This window comes from Syzygium oleosum, unplaced genomic scaffold, assembly GCF_021117445.2.
Source record: "Syzygium oleosum isolate NSW1041296 unplaced genomic scaffold, Sole_v2.1 Sole_v2.06, whole genome shotgun sequence".
NCBI lineage: Eukaryota > Viridiplantae > Streptophyta > Magnoliopsida > Myrtales > Myrtaceae > Syzygium > Syzygium oleosum.
In genome coordinates, this window is record NW_026607490.1 from 7867523 (window position 1) to 7880858 (window position 13336).

Sequence of the window (13336 nt, forward strand, 5' to 3'; positions counted from 1 at the left end):
GAGTCTTAGAAGACTTCCTAACTTGGGCTAAAACTACTAAAGCTCTCTCACTTATAAGGGATGTTATTCTCTCCTTTTATAGATGTTCATCTGGCATTCATCAGGAGCATTAGATTCTAGTATGTTGATTGAGTAAGTATCGTATCATATGCTGGTTTTTCGAATCTTCTGTCTCATCTATTCTTGGAATTATTTTCACCGAAAGAAAAAAATGATCGAGGAATCTTGTTCGAGCACTCAATAAAGGGTGAAGTCCAACTTTTAACGGTCAACAAACGCATGTTAAGGGAAACACGAGTCCATGACTGGATAGTCTTGCCAAATCTACCAGATAAATATTTGTAAATAGACAGGATAACTCACCTTTGAACGATTCAGCAGTCCGCACTTTCAACAAAGGTGAGACAGAAGACGTCTGATCAATCCTAATACTACCCTCACCTGCGATTGCTGATATTTATCCAATACGAAAGATGGGAAGAATAGATGCTAAAGCAGATGGAACCTCATCTTCAATGCCTTTGCCTTCCAGAGTGGATAACTCTGAATCTATCGCGGATTCATATGTTAATCTCAAGCTTGGAATCGAGGTCCACATGTTAGGACAATGAAATTTCTGCCAAATAAACTGAAACTTCTTTGGTGGAATTTATAAAGTTGAGGAGATTATAATCAGCAAGCAAGCGTAGGAACTACTCTCAAATAAGATCGGACTTTCAGAATTTCGTCAGGTACGAGCTTATGTAACGCTCTTGTTTATTTACTACAAGACTTGCTGCTTTGGCTTGTAGTTGATTTTTTGCCTATGTAGGAGTATCGGATCGATCTTAACTGTGATCGATGTACAATACCTAAATAAGAATTTTCCAATGAGGTAATGAGGTAAGTAGCACAAAGTTAATTGACTGAGAAAGAAATCCGCTAGAATAAAATTGCTTAGGCAGATACTTGGTTTCAGAGGTGCTAGTATACCCAACCCACATTTCTTTGCCTGATAAAGATTCCTTTTTCCAGATCCGAATAAAGCTTTGAAGAATCTAATTCCATGATTTCAAGGATTACGATATCCATCAATTGAAATGCTTTCAGATATTTCGGGCTTGTTGCTTTAGAAATATACTGATAGTCTTCTTCAGATTACCCAAAGAGCGCTAACCATCTAGATATCGACAAAAGAAGACTGTATTTTTCAATAGGAAATTAGATATACAGGAATGGTGTTTACAAATGTTCATGTTCAGCCGAGACGTAGGCCGGTCACTCTAAATGAAATGCATGAGGCCCAAACTATTTCGAAAGCCATCACGGATTATCAGGGCTCAAATGCCGGAACTTCATGTAAAGGAGAATGTAAGGCTCTATGTATAGTTCTATCAAATATATTCTGATAAGGGTCCTCCTCTCGCTTCTTGAGCAGATACGCTATGCAGCTTTCGACTCCGGATTTTACCTGCAGGTACAACTCGTTTGCGTTTTCTCTGTCCTTCAGTGATTCATATCTCCCCCTTGTCTCCATGGGCTTCCCAAACGGATAGTACAAGCGGCCGGGTATCCTTGGCAAAACCGCTGGAATAGAAAGTGCTTCATCCTCCCTAAGAAACAGGACATAATTCGTATGAGTTTCAGAAGAATTTCGCAGTATGCTAAGTGATTTTATAATTTCAAAGGCCATCCAAACAAAATCTATACACATAATCTATTGAAGGTCATGGTTAGGAAGCTACCTCGCTCGTAAAGCGTTGCGAGTAGATTCTCTGATGCAGTTGCTGACAAATGGAATCTTCATCAGATCATTGTAATCAAGTACCAACTGCCCGCTCAAAGTAACAATCACATCATCATCAGAATGCAATGCTGAAGTACGCCATAAACACGGGTTTATTTCTAGACTTGCCTTATGACTCTTTTAATTTGAAAACATTAGACAACGGTGGTCAGATCAAAAGTTCACGAGGAAAATGCATCAAAACCATACTTAATTCAGCCAAATTTATCAACCATGCACGTATTTTAACTAAACTAGCTGAAAATAGTTGAAAGATTAAACTCGAACTCCGAAGGTGTAAAGCAGAAGGAATAGAAGAGGTGAGCTGTATATGCAATAGTGACAAACCCCAAGAAGTAGAAAGGGATAACGACACAAACAGTCCCTAAACTTTGGCCAATGTGCAATTTGGCTCGTAAACTTTTAATTTGTTCAATGTGGTCCCTGAACTTTAGGCTAATATTCAATGTGGTCTTTGAACTTTTAATTTGTTCAATGTCATCTCTGAACTTTTGATACATGTTCAATTCGGTCCATGAACTATATGAAAATGTTCAATGTAATCCCTGAACTTAAATTAATGAAACGGACTACATTGAACATTTTCATATAGTTTAGGAATTGAATTGAACATGCACCAAAAGTTCAGGGATGACATTGAATAAATTAAAAGTTCATTGACCATATTGCACATCAGATTAAAGTTTAGGGACTACATTGAAAAAATTAAAAGTTCAGGGACCAAAATGCATATTGGGCCAAAGTTCATGTATTACTTGTGTCATTTTCTCAAGTAGAAATAAAATGCTATTCGAGTATTGATTGCAGAGACAAGAGCCAAATACCAAACTTTAATGCAGAAATGGAAGAGCTTACTTCCGTGAAGTCATCCTCTCCCACAATTGCAAATGGTACTATTGTGGCGCCAAACCGTGCAGCCATTCTCACAAATTCTGGCTGGTCTGGTCAAAATAACTTGTATTCTTCACCCTACAAATGAAACATAATAGTGCTGAGCTGAACTTAACAAGCATAATTTTATTGAAAATATGGTAATTACGAGTAACTCTATAATCATTACATATGAATCCTCCAGAAACATACACTCTAAGAGGCAATGGCAAGACCAAATTACTCGTGCTCCTAAATACTTTATATGACAAACAACTAAAAATTTGTGTCACTAAAATGATACTGTCGGTATATAATCTTCACATCTTGTATTTAATGCCCTTAAAGAGAAAATGTGTACTTACCTACATAAAATAATTATCACTTAAGACTCACTTAACTTCTTAACCACCCCATGTCACCACAACCGGCTAGACCACTGCCACCACAGCAGTTGCCGCCACCATCTGAGCTAAATGGCTTTAGTATCTGACATCGCAACCGCAACCACTTGCCGGCTGCCATTTCGAATCTTCTTCTGCACATGGCTTTACATCTTCACTCATAAAACTTATGTTGTGGAAGGTCCTTCTTACCTTATAGCCTCGACCCATGTTCTATTTGCAAAATTATTTTTCACAAGATTTCTTTGATGATTAGATTATTAATAAGATCAGTTGGGACCCACTCATCGGTGGCCGCGTTGGTTTGCGCTCAGTTCCTTTCACAAGAGGTCCTGGGTTCAAACTCACCCATCGGTGATTTAAGTGGGGGGTCGTGGCGGTGAGATGCTGCGCTAGCCCCCCTCGAGGACTAGCTGGGCATCACCGCTGATTTGAGCCCTAGCTCGCCGGCCGTGCGGACACCTCGATTATCAAAAAAAAAAAAAAAGATCAGTTGGGTTAAAACAGGATCAGATACAGTAGCTACACTGCGCAAGAGAACTAATTAAACTGGAAGTAAGGTACTTACTCACCTTATAATGGAGAGCCTCACGTATTCCACCTGGATAAAGTAGAACATGAGATTTGGTCGAAAACAATTTGAAGAGGTTGCTTCCCGTTACAGGAACTGCTCCGAAGACTTTCATCCAATCAGACAGACTAAATTCAGAAGATGGATTTTCCATCTTTCCAGAGAACAACTCCGGATGAGCTACCCCACGCACAACAATGTTCTTCTCTCTCAAGAATTCTTCAACAAGTGAATAAAGCTCAAGTCCCATCAACATGTGATAACCGACTAACAACACCGGTCCTTCGGAAGGAACCCCTGAAAGGCCTCTCACTATCTTCCCATTTTCTGAAGTTGAGAATAATGCTGAACTAGATGCATTGCGAAATAGTCTGCATTTATCCGACCACAGCATCAGACTAAGATTGATCGGTTGCAATTAATGAATCAGCATGTAAAATGAGCATTTGTGGAAAGGTATGACCCATCCATGTTTGTGCTGGGCTCAGCGATGCCACTGATAGCATTAGAATTGGCAATACTAGACATATTTTCAATCACAAATGACATTCAAATTAAGAACTTGACTTGCGATTGAAGTTTGATTTGGGGGAAATCTCCTCTCAATCTCTTCTTAACCAAATTAATGAATTTTCTTGCTCTTCTTTTTCCAAATCAATGAATTTTAAAAAACAATTAAGGACCATTTTACTTATATTTGTTGAAATATAAAGAAAAAGAAAAGGAGAAAATTCCAATTTGTTGGTCACCTTTTGGTTTCACAATATGTTTGTTATTCGGGGGCTATCTTTTTGGTTTCGACTGGAGAATCCCCACGGAAACGAGAGAGATATGATCCCGACCCTGCGTTTTTTTAACCCTAAGCGACATGTATTGTGAACCCGAAGGAGAATCAACTTTTGACTCGGACCTAATCATAAATATCTTTGACCCAAAAGCCAAAAAAAATTCGATCCTTTTGCTCTTGACTGACTCGACCATTGACTTGCTTTTGGGTTCTTCCTCCACCGTCCCAAAAGACTCGTGTAAATGGATCGCCATCCAAAAAGTCACCCACGGCTCCGAATTGGACCACGTTTATCTAAGCATACGTATCAAGAAAGAAACGATTTTTCAGATTGACTGAGCGGTCAGGAGATTGATCTAAGCGCATGAACTGAACCTGTGAAAAATCGGATTGTTCGCATCACTAGCTGTTCGCATTGCTAGCTGCAAATAACTTCCGCAAGTAGACCACCCGAGGGTCGGACTTATGTTTGTGTCTTACCTAATCTACGAGGCTAATGCAATGTTCCATGGCGTTCTAAGATGAGCTTTCTCTAGCTGTGAGAAAAAAAAATGACATGAAGAGTGAAGTAGTATCCATTTTCCCAATTTTAAGCATGCATTTTTAGTTTTATCATATGCGATTATCCACTGACTGATTTTTTCAGCAAAACCAAACCAAATGCGTGGAAATCTGGAAAATTAATTCGCAGGAAATGCCTTCGCCCAAACAAACTCATCTTTAGTTCTATCGTGTTTTTGTATCGACACGGCATGAAAAGTTTGCTCCAATTGGCAATGGGCCCATGGCCACGTGGACGGCTCTTCGCTGATTGACTAAGGGTGCGAATGGTAACCATTCTGCTCCAGAAATCAAATTCTTGCCAGAAATTGATTTCTGGAGGAGAAATCTGTTTGGTAAAACATGACTAATTCTGCTCCAGAAATTGATTTATGGAAGAGAAATCCGTTTGATAAAATAAGAGGAAATTTCTACTTTTGGATGAGAAATATATTTGATAACGGCGCGTCAGTTCTATTTCCGCAACAAATATAGTTCGAACTCAATTGCAAAATATTATTTATCTTAACCTACAATGCATGATATTCAAGGTAAAATCTAGTACATTTTTTTAAATCCTCAAATAAAAAGAACAGAAATTCCAAAATAACATGTCATTACAAGAAGACCTGGTACCAAATCCTCAATTACACATAATACAAATCCTACAATACAACATTATATTACAAAAGGCAAAAAAAGCAAATAATCCTTGAATAATAATAATGGAAGTACAATACAATAGTGGAAAACCGAACTTCATGGAATCTCCGGCATATGATTATCCCTAGCCATTTTATTGGCAATACGTTTCCTAATATTGTTCGTCTCGGTTCCCTCTTCGATCGTTGCTACATCGTCTGTACCCTGTTCAGTAGGTTCACACACATAATCCGGATCTCCATATATGGACAAACACTTATCCATCCTATCTTGCTCAATGATGTAGTTATGGATCGCATAGCATGCAATTACAATCTGTGTTTGTTTTTCAAATTTAAATGGAGGCATCTGTCTCAAAACAAAAAAACGATTCTTTAAAGCCGCAAAGGATCTCTCAATGATATTCCTTAATGAAGAATGCCTGTGGTTGAACAATTCCTTTGCTGTTGTTGGTCCCCCACTTCGTCGAAATTTTGGTATATGATACCGTTCGCCTTTAAATGGTGTTAAAAATCCTGGACTTGAAGCATAACCAGAATCGACGACGTAGTACTTGCCTACAACAAAGTATTCATGGATTGATCATGTAATGCAATCCTAGCAAAATCATAAACACAAATACTCATTATATATCAAAAAAGCACCTGCGGGCGGTCGAGGAAATTGTAGGTGAGGTGTGCCAAGTGCAGCCGACAACACCCGACAATCGTTGGCTGATCCTTCTCAACCAGCATACACAAAAGTAAATCGCATATCAAAGGAACACACACACACACAACACGTTCTGAGTAGTTGTGCCTTTTCTACCTCTAAATCGTGGTTGCATATGTTCAGGTACGGTAGCATGAATATGGGTGCCATCAATAGCACCTACGCACCCCTGTCATTTAATTAAATACATATATTAGATAAGATTGTGAGCAAAACTAATCAAATGGTGCATGGAAATGTACGAAAAACATACCTTGAAGTAACGATTAAACTTTGGCTCAATCTGAATTTCTTCTGGGACAACATCAAATGAAGGAGGTACGATAATCTCCTTCGCCAATTCCAAAACAGCTTTCAACACCGCTGCAAAGTACTTGCTAACAGTCTCTCCTGAACATTGGAATCTCTCACATAAAGCTCTGTTGGAGTTCTTGTGACAAATCATTAATAAAAACATGGCAACCTGTTCATCTACCCTAACATATCGACTGCCTGCCAACCAACCTCTTGACTTGAGCAAACCACAAAGGTTAAGAAAAACATGTCTTTCCATTCTAAATGCTTCGTATACTCTATCTGAATGTTCATGAAGAAGCTCGCTAACCCATTGGGGTCCTGTCAATACGCTGTCCCTAATACGTTCTGTCCTGTGCATGGACCTATGCAACCAAGCAATACACAACCATGCCAACAATATTTTCAACTCGTCCTCATCAAAGTCTTGTTCACCTGATACAATTGTTTCACTTGATGCTACTTGATCATTAGACCAGCTACTTTGACCCCCTTCCATATTACCTAGGCCATCATCCGAGAGAAGAAGACAAACTCAACATGTCAGTAGGGAAGCCAATACATTTGAACTGATATGTTGGGAATTTAATATCACTCAATAGATAATTATGGAATTCAATCACATTAAAGCAAAGTTTCAACATCATCACAAACGCATAGTCATAAAGACAAGTCAATGTCTGAAATACATAAGTGAAAAGCCGAAATGAACTCAAACATAAAACGGCATACTATAGCCCAACAACTACTCAACAGCCCCTAACTACTCATCCATAGCCTCAATAAAGGCAACTCTCATTTCGGGAAGACATGTTAGGAAGCCCTCTCTCCAAGAGGCATTAATGACAGCATGTTTCATAGCTTTGATGTAAAGAGCCTTGTCCAAGTCATGCATGGCATTTAGGACAGCACCCACGGTTGCTATAGAGTAAGGGTCCATAGGTGTTGAGGACTGTGAGGTGACGGAGGCACTTGATGTTTGAACCGTCTTAGCTTTGATCATCTCTTGAATGGCTTTGCAAGTCGCGTCAAATGAATGCGAACTGCTCTTTCTCCTCCTCTTGGCATTTGGAGTCCTATCCAACATGTGACTTTTTGGAGGTGGGCTCGTCGGCACGTTAAATTGTTCCGCATCAACTTGAGTTTCGAAAAACAGTTCAGGTTCGCTTAGGTTGACATGAACATCATTGTCACCACCACCACCGCTGTCACCTGTACCCTCCGACGGTGCCACGCTTTGCGCATTTCCTATTGCAAACTCCCCAGTGGCGTATGTATCCCCAAACACAACACAAAGCTGTGAATACAAAGGAAATCCGTCCTTCCTGAACTTGGCCCATTCAGTATTATCCTACACCATTTTCAAAATAATGTCAGGCAGTACTCAACATTTTATAAATCTGAAATTTGAGGTTACAATAATAAGATGACCTAAGTAAGTAACATCACCTTAATGTGATTTGCCCAAATAGTTTCATCGTCCACAACAACCCTCTTGCTGTCATCGTCCCATCCAAATCCCGTTGTTGAAAGCAGTTTCTTAAAACTACCATATTGTCTCTTCAGTTTATGTGCCTTGTTCTTGAACTGTGTTAGACTAAAGTGAAGTCCTGTTTGTTCATTGAATTCTTTTTCAATGTTAATCCACCCAACTCTGTTGTAGGTACATGACGTGCGATTTCCCTTTTTTACTTCATCTACCATCAGACTTACAAACAATTCGGTCAACGGCTCAGTCCACTTTGCCATGTACGTGCATTTGGAGGATTCCATTTATGTAAAATCGATGAAATTTCAGGGGCAAATGCTGGTAATGACGATTCAACAAACAAACAAGAATTAAATAGAGGAGCACATCTACAAAAGAGAACATAAATTGTACCTGAGCAGAGAATTTCACACCCTAATGTCATTAGTTTCAAGCTATTGAGAAACGAAGTACACCACCAGCCAAACTTGATAGTCACTATTCAATCAAAGAGAACATAAAAGATGCATAGTCCATATATCAAATTATGTAAGGGGCTTGCCTACTAGTGGAAACATGCAAAAAAAAGTCGAAATGAACTCACGTTAAAAAAAATTATGCTAAAATTTGAAACAAGTCCCAAGCTGAACTGCACCGTCAACCAAAGAGTGATTTGTAAAATCAGAGAATGAACTCACTATCTCAGAATCTGGGATCAAGTCCGATGTTCTCCAGAATCTGGTTTGTGCGAGAAAAATGCCTGTTTGATTTGTAAAATCGGGTTATTATCTCAAGTAACATTTGACTGCTTGAAAATTGTATCTAAAGGAAGGAAAGGACATGAAGAAACACTGCCCCTGGAGCCACTTCAACAGCTTTTAAGTTATTCAATTCAAAAGAGACTGCACTTGAACTGTTATCATTTGGTGTACAGGACTAGTCTTCGTGTGCACACAGGTAGACATCATTTACCTAAGTACTAAACATTACTCTAAGAACATGAAGATTTATGAGATTTGCACAACTCCGTGGCATCTAGATTCATGAAACCAGCCCCAGCAAGCTTTACTCATAATATGCACGGTTCCCTTGACATTTTTTTATCGGAAGTTCCCTTGACATTTAACGGCACAAATTTAGTTCAAGTGCAAACCAGATTCTGAATTGCACCGTCAACCAGAGAATGAACTAACTATCTCAGGTCGATAAGCTATCTTTCACTTGTAAGCCGTCCTCCCAATCCATAAAATTTAAACATCCCGAGGTAAACCCATCATCTAGTGCCTGTGCTAAAACTAAAGCCAGTGTTCGAGATGCCGCCTACAAATGATAACCCACATAAAAACGAGACAAAAGCTTTTACTACTTGCGGCAATTCGCCGCGAACCATGAAACCGAGACACGAATGACGAAACAAACCGATTTAGGGTGCACAACCCACACATCATAGCCCTTTCGAAACCGAAATCCCACGGCTCAACTTCAATCTCAACCTCAATCCGCAACATGCTAATCAAGTTCTCGCCATACCACTCCGCGGCGTCTCGTTCCCTCGTTCTGACTCGATCGAGCGAGATCCGCGTGGGCCGCGTGCCCTAAACGGGCGGCCACGTCGCACACAGCGGATTGTACCGAAGGAAAAAGCTAACGAGAGGAGGTGAAACAGTTGGAGGAATCAAAGACTCACCAGGGAGAGCCAAATCGATCTCCGCCGTGTGAGGTGGTGGCTCTGGTACAGTCGCGAGGAGGGATGGGGGGCACGAAACTGAAGAGGCAGAGATATAGGGAGGGCAAAATCGATCGCCGCCGCGTGCAGTGGCCGTTCCGGTGTAGTCGCGGGGAGGGAAGGGGAGGGCACGAAATTGAAGAGTTGAACGAGATGGAAGACAAAGAAAGAAATTAGGGCTAGAATGATCTCCAAAAGAGAGAACGAAGGAAGAGAAAGAAAAGGAAATGAGGGCAGAATGAGTTCCGGGAAGAGAGAAGCTACTTTTTGTAGCTTCTCTTTTTTGGTGGAAAAGTCATTCTGGAATCAAAATTTGATTCTGGAAGCAAAAAAAAGAATGTGTTTTTACCAAACACATTTTTTTTTCCAGAATGCAAAAATTACTCCAGAATGCATTCCGGAAATTTTTTAACAAACGCATTTCTGTTCCGGAATGCATTCTGGAGCAGAAATTTTGCTCCAGAATGGATTCCATGCGCGCCCTTTAAAAGTAGCTTCTCTCTTCCCGGAACTCATTCTGCCCTCATTTCCTTTTCTTTCTCTTCCTTCGTTCTCTCTTTTGGAGATCATTCTAGCCCTAATTTCTTTCTTTGTCTTCCATCTCGTTCAACTCTTCAATTTCGTGCCCTCCCCTTCCCTCCCCGCGACTACACCGGAACGGCCACTGCACGCGGCGGCGATCGATTTTGCCCTCCCTATATCTCTGCCTCTTCAGTTTCGTGCCCCCCATCCCTCCTCGCGACTGTACCAGAGCCACCACCTCACACGGCGGAGATCGATTTGGCTCTCCCTGGTGAGTCTTTGATTCCTCCAACTGTTTCACCTCCTCTCGTTAGCTTTTTCCTTCGGTACAATCCGCTGTGTGCGACGTGGCCGCCCGTTTAGGGCACGCGGCCCACGCGAATCTCGCTCGATCGAGTCAGAACGAGGGAACGAGACGCCGCGGAGTGGTATGGCGAGAACTTGATTAGCATGTTGCGGATTGAGGTTGAGATTGAAGTTGAGCCGTGGGATTTCGGTTTCGAAAGGGCTATGATGTGTGGGTTGTGCACCCTAAATCGGTTTGTTTCGTCATTCGTGTCTGGCTCTGCGGTTCACGGCGAATTGCCGCAAGTAGTAAAAGCTTTTGTCTCGTTTTTATGTGGGTTATCATTTGTAGGCGGCATCTCGAACACTGGCTTTAGTTTTAGCACAGGCACTAGATGATGGGTTTACCTCGGGATGTTTAAATTTTATGGATTGGGAGGACGGCTTACAAGTGAAAGATAGCTTATCGACCTGAGATAGTTAGTTCATTCTCTGGTTGACGGTGCAATTCAGAATCTGGTTTGCACTTGAACTAAATTTGTGCCGTTAAATGTCAAGGGAACTTCCGATAAAAAAATGTCAAGGGAACCGTGCATATTATGAGTAAAGCTTGCTGGGGCTGGTTTCATGAATCTAGATGCCACGGAGTTGTGCAAATCTCATAAATCTTCATGTTCTTAGAGTAATGTTTAGTACTTAGGTAAATGATGTCTACCTGTGTGCACACGAAGACTAGTCCTGTACACCAAATGATAACAGTTCAAGTGCAGTCTCTTTTGAATTGAATAACTTAAAAGCTGTTGAAGTGGCTCCAGGGGCAGTGTTTCTTCATGTCCTTTCCTTCCTTTAGATACAATTTTCAAGCAGTCAAATGTTACTTGAGATAATAACCCGATTTTACAAATCAAACAGGCATTTTTCTCGCACAAACCAGATTCTGGAGAACATCGGACTTGATCCCGCATTCGAGATAGTGAGTTCATTCTCCGATTTTACAAATCACTCTTTGGTTGACGATGCAGCTTGACTTGGGACTTGTTTCAAATTTTAGCATAATTTTTTTTAACGTGAGTTCATTTCGACTTTTTTTTGCATGTTTCCACTAGTAGGCAAGCCCCTTACATAATTTGATATATGGACTATGCATCTTTTATGTTCTCTTTGATTGAATAGTGACTATCAAGTTTGGCTGGTGGTGTACTTCGTTTCTCAATAGCTTGAAACTAATGACATTAGGGTGTGAAATTCTCTGCTCAGGTACAATTTATGTTCTCTTTTGTAGATGTGCTCCTCTATTTAATTCTTGTTTGTTTGTTGAATCGTCATTACCAGCATTTGCCCCTGAAATTTCATCGATTTTACATAAATGGAATCCTCCAAATGCACGTACATGGCAAAGTGGACTGAGCCGTTGACCGAATTGTTTGTAAGTCTGATGGTAGATGAAGTAAAAAAGGGAAATCGCACGTCATGTACCTACAACAGAGTTGGGTGGATTAACATTGAAAAAGAATTCAATGAACAAACAGGACTTCACTTTAGTCTAACACAGTTCAAGAACAAGGCACATAAACTGAAGAGACAATATGGTAGTTTTAAGAAACTGCTTTCAACAACGGGATTTGGATGGGACGATGACAGCAAGAGGGTTGTTGTGGACGATGAAACTATTTGGGCAAATCACATTAAGGTGATGTTACTTACTTAGGTCATCTTATTATTGTAACCTCAAATTTCAGATTTATAAAATGTTGAGTACTGCCTGACATTATTTTGAAAATGGTGTAGGATAATACTGAATGGGCCAAGTTCAGGAAGGACGGATTTCCTTTGTATTCACAGCTTTGTGTTGTGTTTGGGGATACATACGCCACTGGGGAGTTTGCAATAGGAAATGCGCAAAGCGTGGCACCGTCGGAGGGTACAGGTGACAGCGGTGGTGGTGGTGACAATGATGTTCATGTCAACCTAAGCGAACCTGAACTGTTTTTCGAAACTCAAGTTGATGCGGAACAATTTAACGTGCCGACGAGCCCACCTCCAAAAAGTCACATGTTGGATAGGACTCCAAATGCCAAGAGGAGGAGAAAGAGCAGTTCGCATTCATTTGACGCGACTTGCAAAGCCATTCAAGAGATGATCAAAGCTAAGACGGTTCAAACATCAAGTGCCTCCGTCACCTCACAGTCCTCAACACCTATGGACCCTTACTCTATAGCAACCGTGGGTGCTGTCCTAAATGCCATGCATGACTTGGACAAGGCTCTTTACATCAAAGCTATGAAACATGCTGTCATTAATGCCTCTTGGAGAGAGGGCTTCCTAACATGTCTTCCCGAAATGAGAGTTGCCTTTATTGAGGCTATGGATGAGTAGTTAGGGGCTGTTGAGTAGTTGTTGGGCTATAGTATGCCGTTTTATGTTTGAGTTCATTTCGGCTTTTCACTTATGTATTTCAGACATTGACTTGTCTTTATGACTATGCGTTTGTGATGATGTTGAAACTTTGCTTTAATGTGATTGAATTCCATAATTATCTATTGAGTGATATTAAATTCCCAACATATCAGTTCAAATGTATTGGCTTCCCTACTGACATGTTGAGTTTGTCTTCTTCTCTCGGATGATGGCCTAGGTAATATGGAAGGGGGTCAAAGTAGCTGGTCTAATGATCAAGTAGCATCAAGTGAAACAATTGTATCAGGTGAA

At 40.6% G+C, this 13336-nt stretch overlaps 3 protein-coding genes and 1 pseudogene across 5 annotated transcripts; 1 reads left to right on the forward strand and 3 right to left on the reverse strand.

Annotated features, from left to right (window-relative positions):
- Nucleotides 1-1185: 1185 nt before the first annotated feature.
- The window catches only part of LOC115685919 (phytyl ester synthase 1, chloroplastic-like), a 71651-nt pseudogene continuing 59500 nt past the window's right edge, over nt 1186-13336 (reverse strand).
- Nucleotides 5520-8872, reverse strand: LOC130138371 (uncharacterized). Its single transcript, XM_056312218.1, has 5 exons — nt 8793-8872; nt 6586-7130; nt 6429-6501; nt 6266-6334; nt 5520-6178 (listed from the first exon to the last, which is right to left on the reverse strand). Exons 2-5 carry the CDS (start codon nt 7123-7125, stop codon nt 5718-5720), a joined length of 1143 nt encoding a protein of 380 aa, XP_056168193.1. The 5' UTR covers nt 7126-7130; nt 8793-8872; the 3' UTR covers nt 5520-5717.
- LOC130138372 (L10-interacting MYB domain-containing protein-like) lies at nt 7211-10062 on the reverse strand. Of its 2 annotated transcripts, XM_056312222.1 has the most exons (3): nt 9782-10062; nt 8076-8433; nt 7211-7977 (listed from the first exon to the last, which is right to left on the reverse strand). In XM_056312222.1, exons 2-3 carry the CDS (start codon nt 8397-8399, stop codon nt 7390-7392), a joined length of 912 nt encoding a protein of 303 aa, XP_056168197.1. In that variant the 5' UTR covers nt 8400-8433; nt 9782-10062; the 3' UTR covers nt 7211-7389. The 2 variants fall into 2 exon arrangements, with proteins under 2 accessions (XP_056168197.1, XP_056168196.1); XM_056312221.1 differs by lacking the exon at nt 9782-10062 and having other exon boundaries at nt 8076-8559.
- LOC130138373 (L10-interacting MYB domain-containing protein-like) lies at nt 10343-13182 on the forward strand. 2 transcript variants are annotated; one of them, XM_056312224.1, is made up of 3 exons: nt 10343-10613; nt 11960-12317; nt 12416-13182. In XM_056312224.1, exons 2-3 carry the CDS (start codon nt 11994-11996, stop codon nt 13001-13003), a joined length of 912 nt encoding a protein of 303 aa, XP_056168199.1. In that variant the 5' UTR covers nt 10343-10613; nt 11960-11993; the 3' UTR covers nt 13004-13182. The 2 variants fall into 2 exon arrangements, with proteins under 2 accessions (XP_056168199.1, XP_056168198.1); XM_056312223.1 differs by lacking the exon at nt 10343-10613 and having other exon boundaries at nt 11838-12317.

Coding starts and splice junctions, on each gene's coding strand:
- LOC130138371 (XM_056312218.1), bottom strand. CDS start 7,125: ATGGAAGGGGGTCAAAGTAGCTGGTCTAATGATCAAGTAGCATCAAGT. Junction 6,502..6,585: donor AGTTTAATCGTTACTTCAAG/GTATGTTTTTCG, acceptor ATTAAATGACAG/GGGTGCGTAGGTGCTATTGA. Junction 6,335..6,428: donor TATGCAACCACGATTTAGAG/GTAGAAAAGGCA, acceptor GAGAAGGATCAG/CCAACGATTGTCGGGTGTTG.
- LOC130138372 (XM_056312222.1), bottom strand. CDS start 8,399: ATGGAATCCTCCAAATGCACGTACATGGCAAAGTGGACTGAGCCGTTG. Junction 7,978..8,075: donor TTTGGGCAAATCACATTAAG/GTGATGTTACTT, acceptor AAAATGGTGTAG/GATAATACTGAATGGGCCAA.
- LOC130138373 (XM_056312224.1), top strand. CDS start 11,994: ATGGAATCCTCCAAATGCACGTACATGGCAAAGTGGACTGAGCCGTTG. Junction 12,318..12,415: donor TTTGGGCAAATCACATTAAG/GTGATGTTACTT, acceptor AAAATGGTGTAG/GATAATACTGAATGGGCCAA.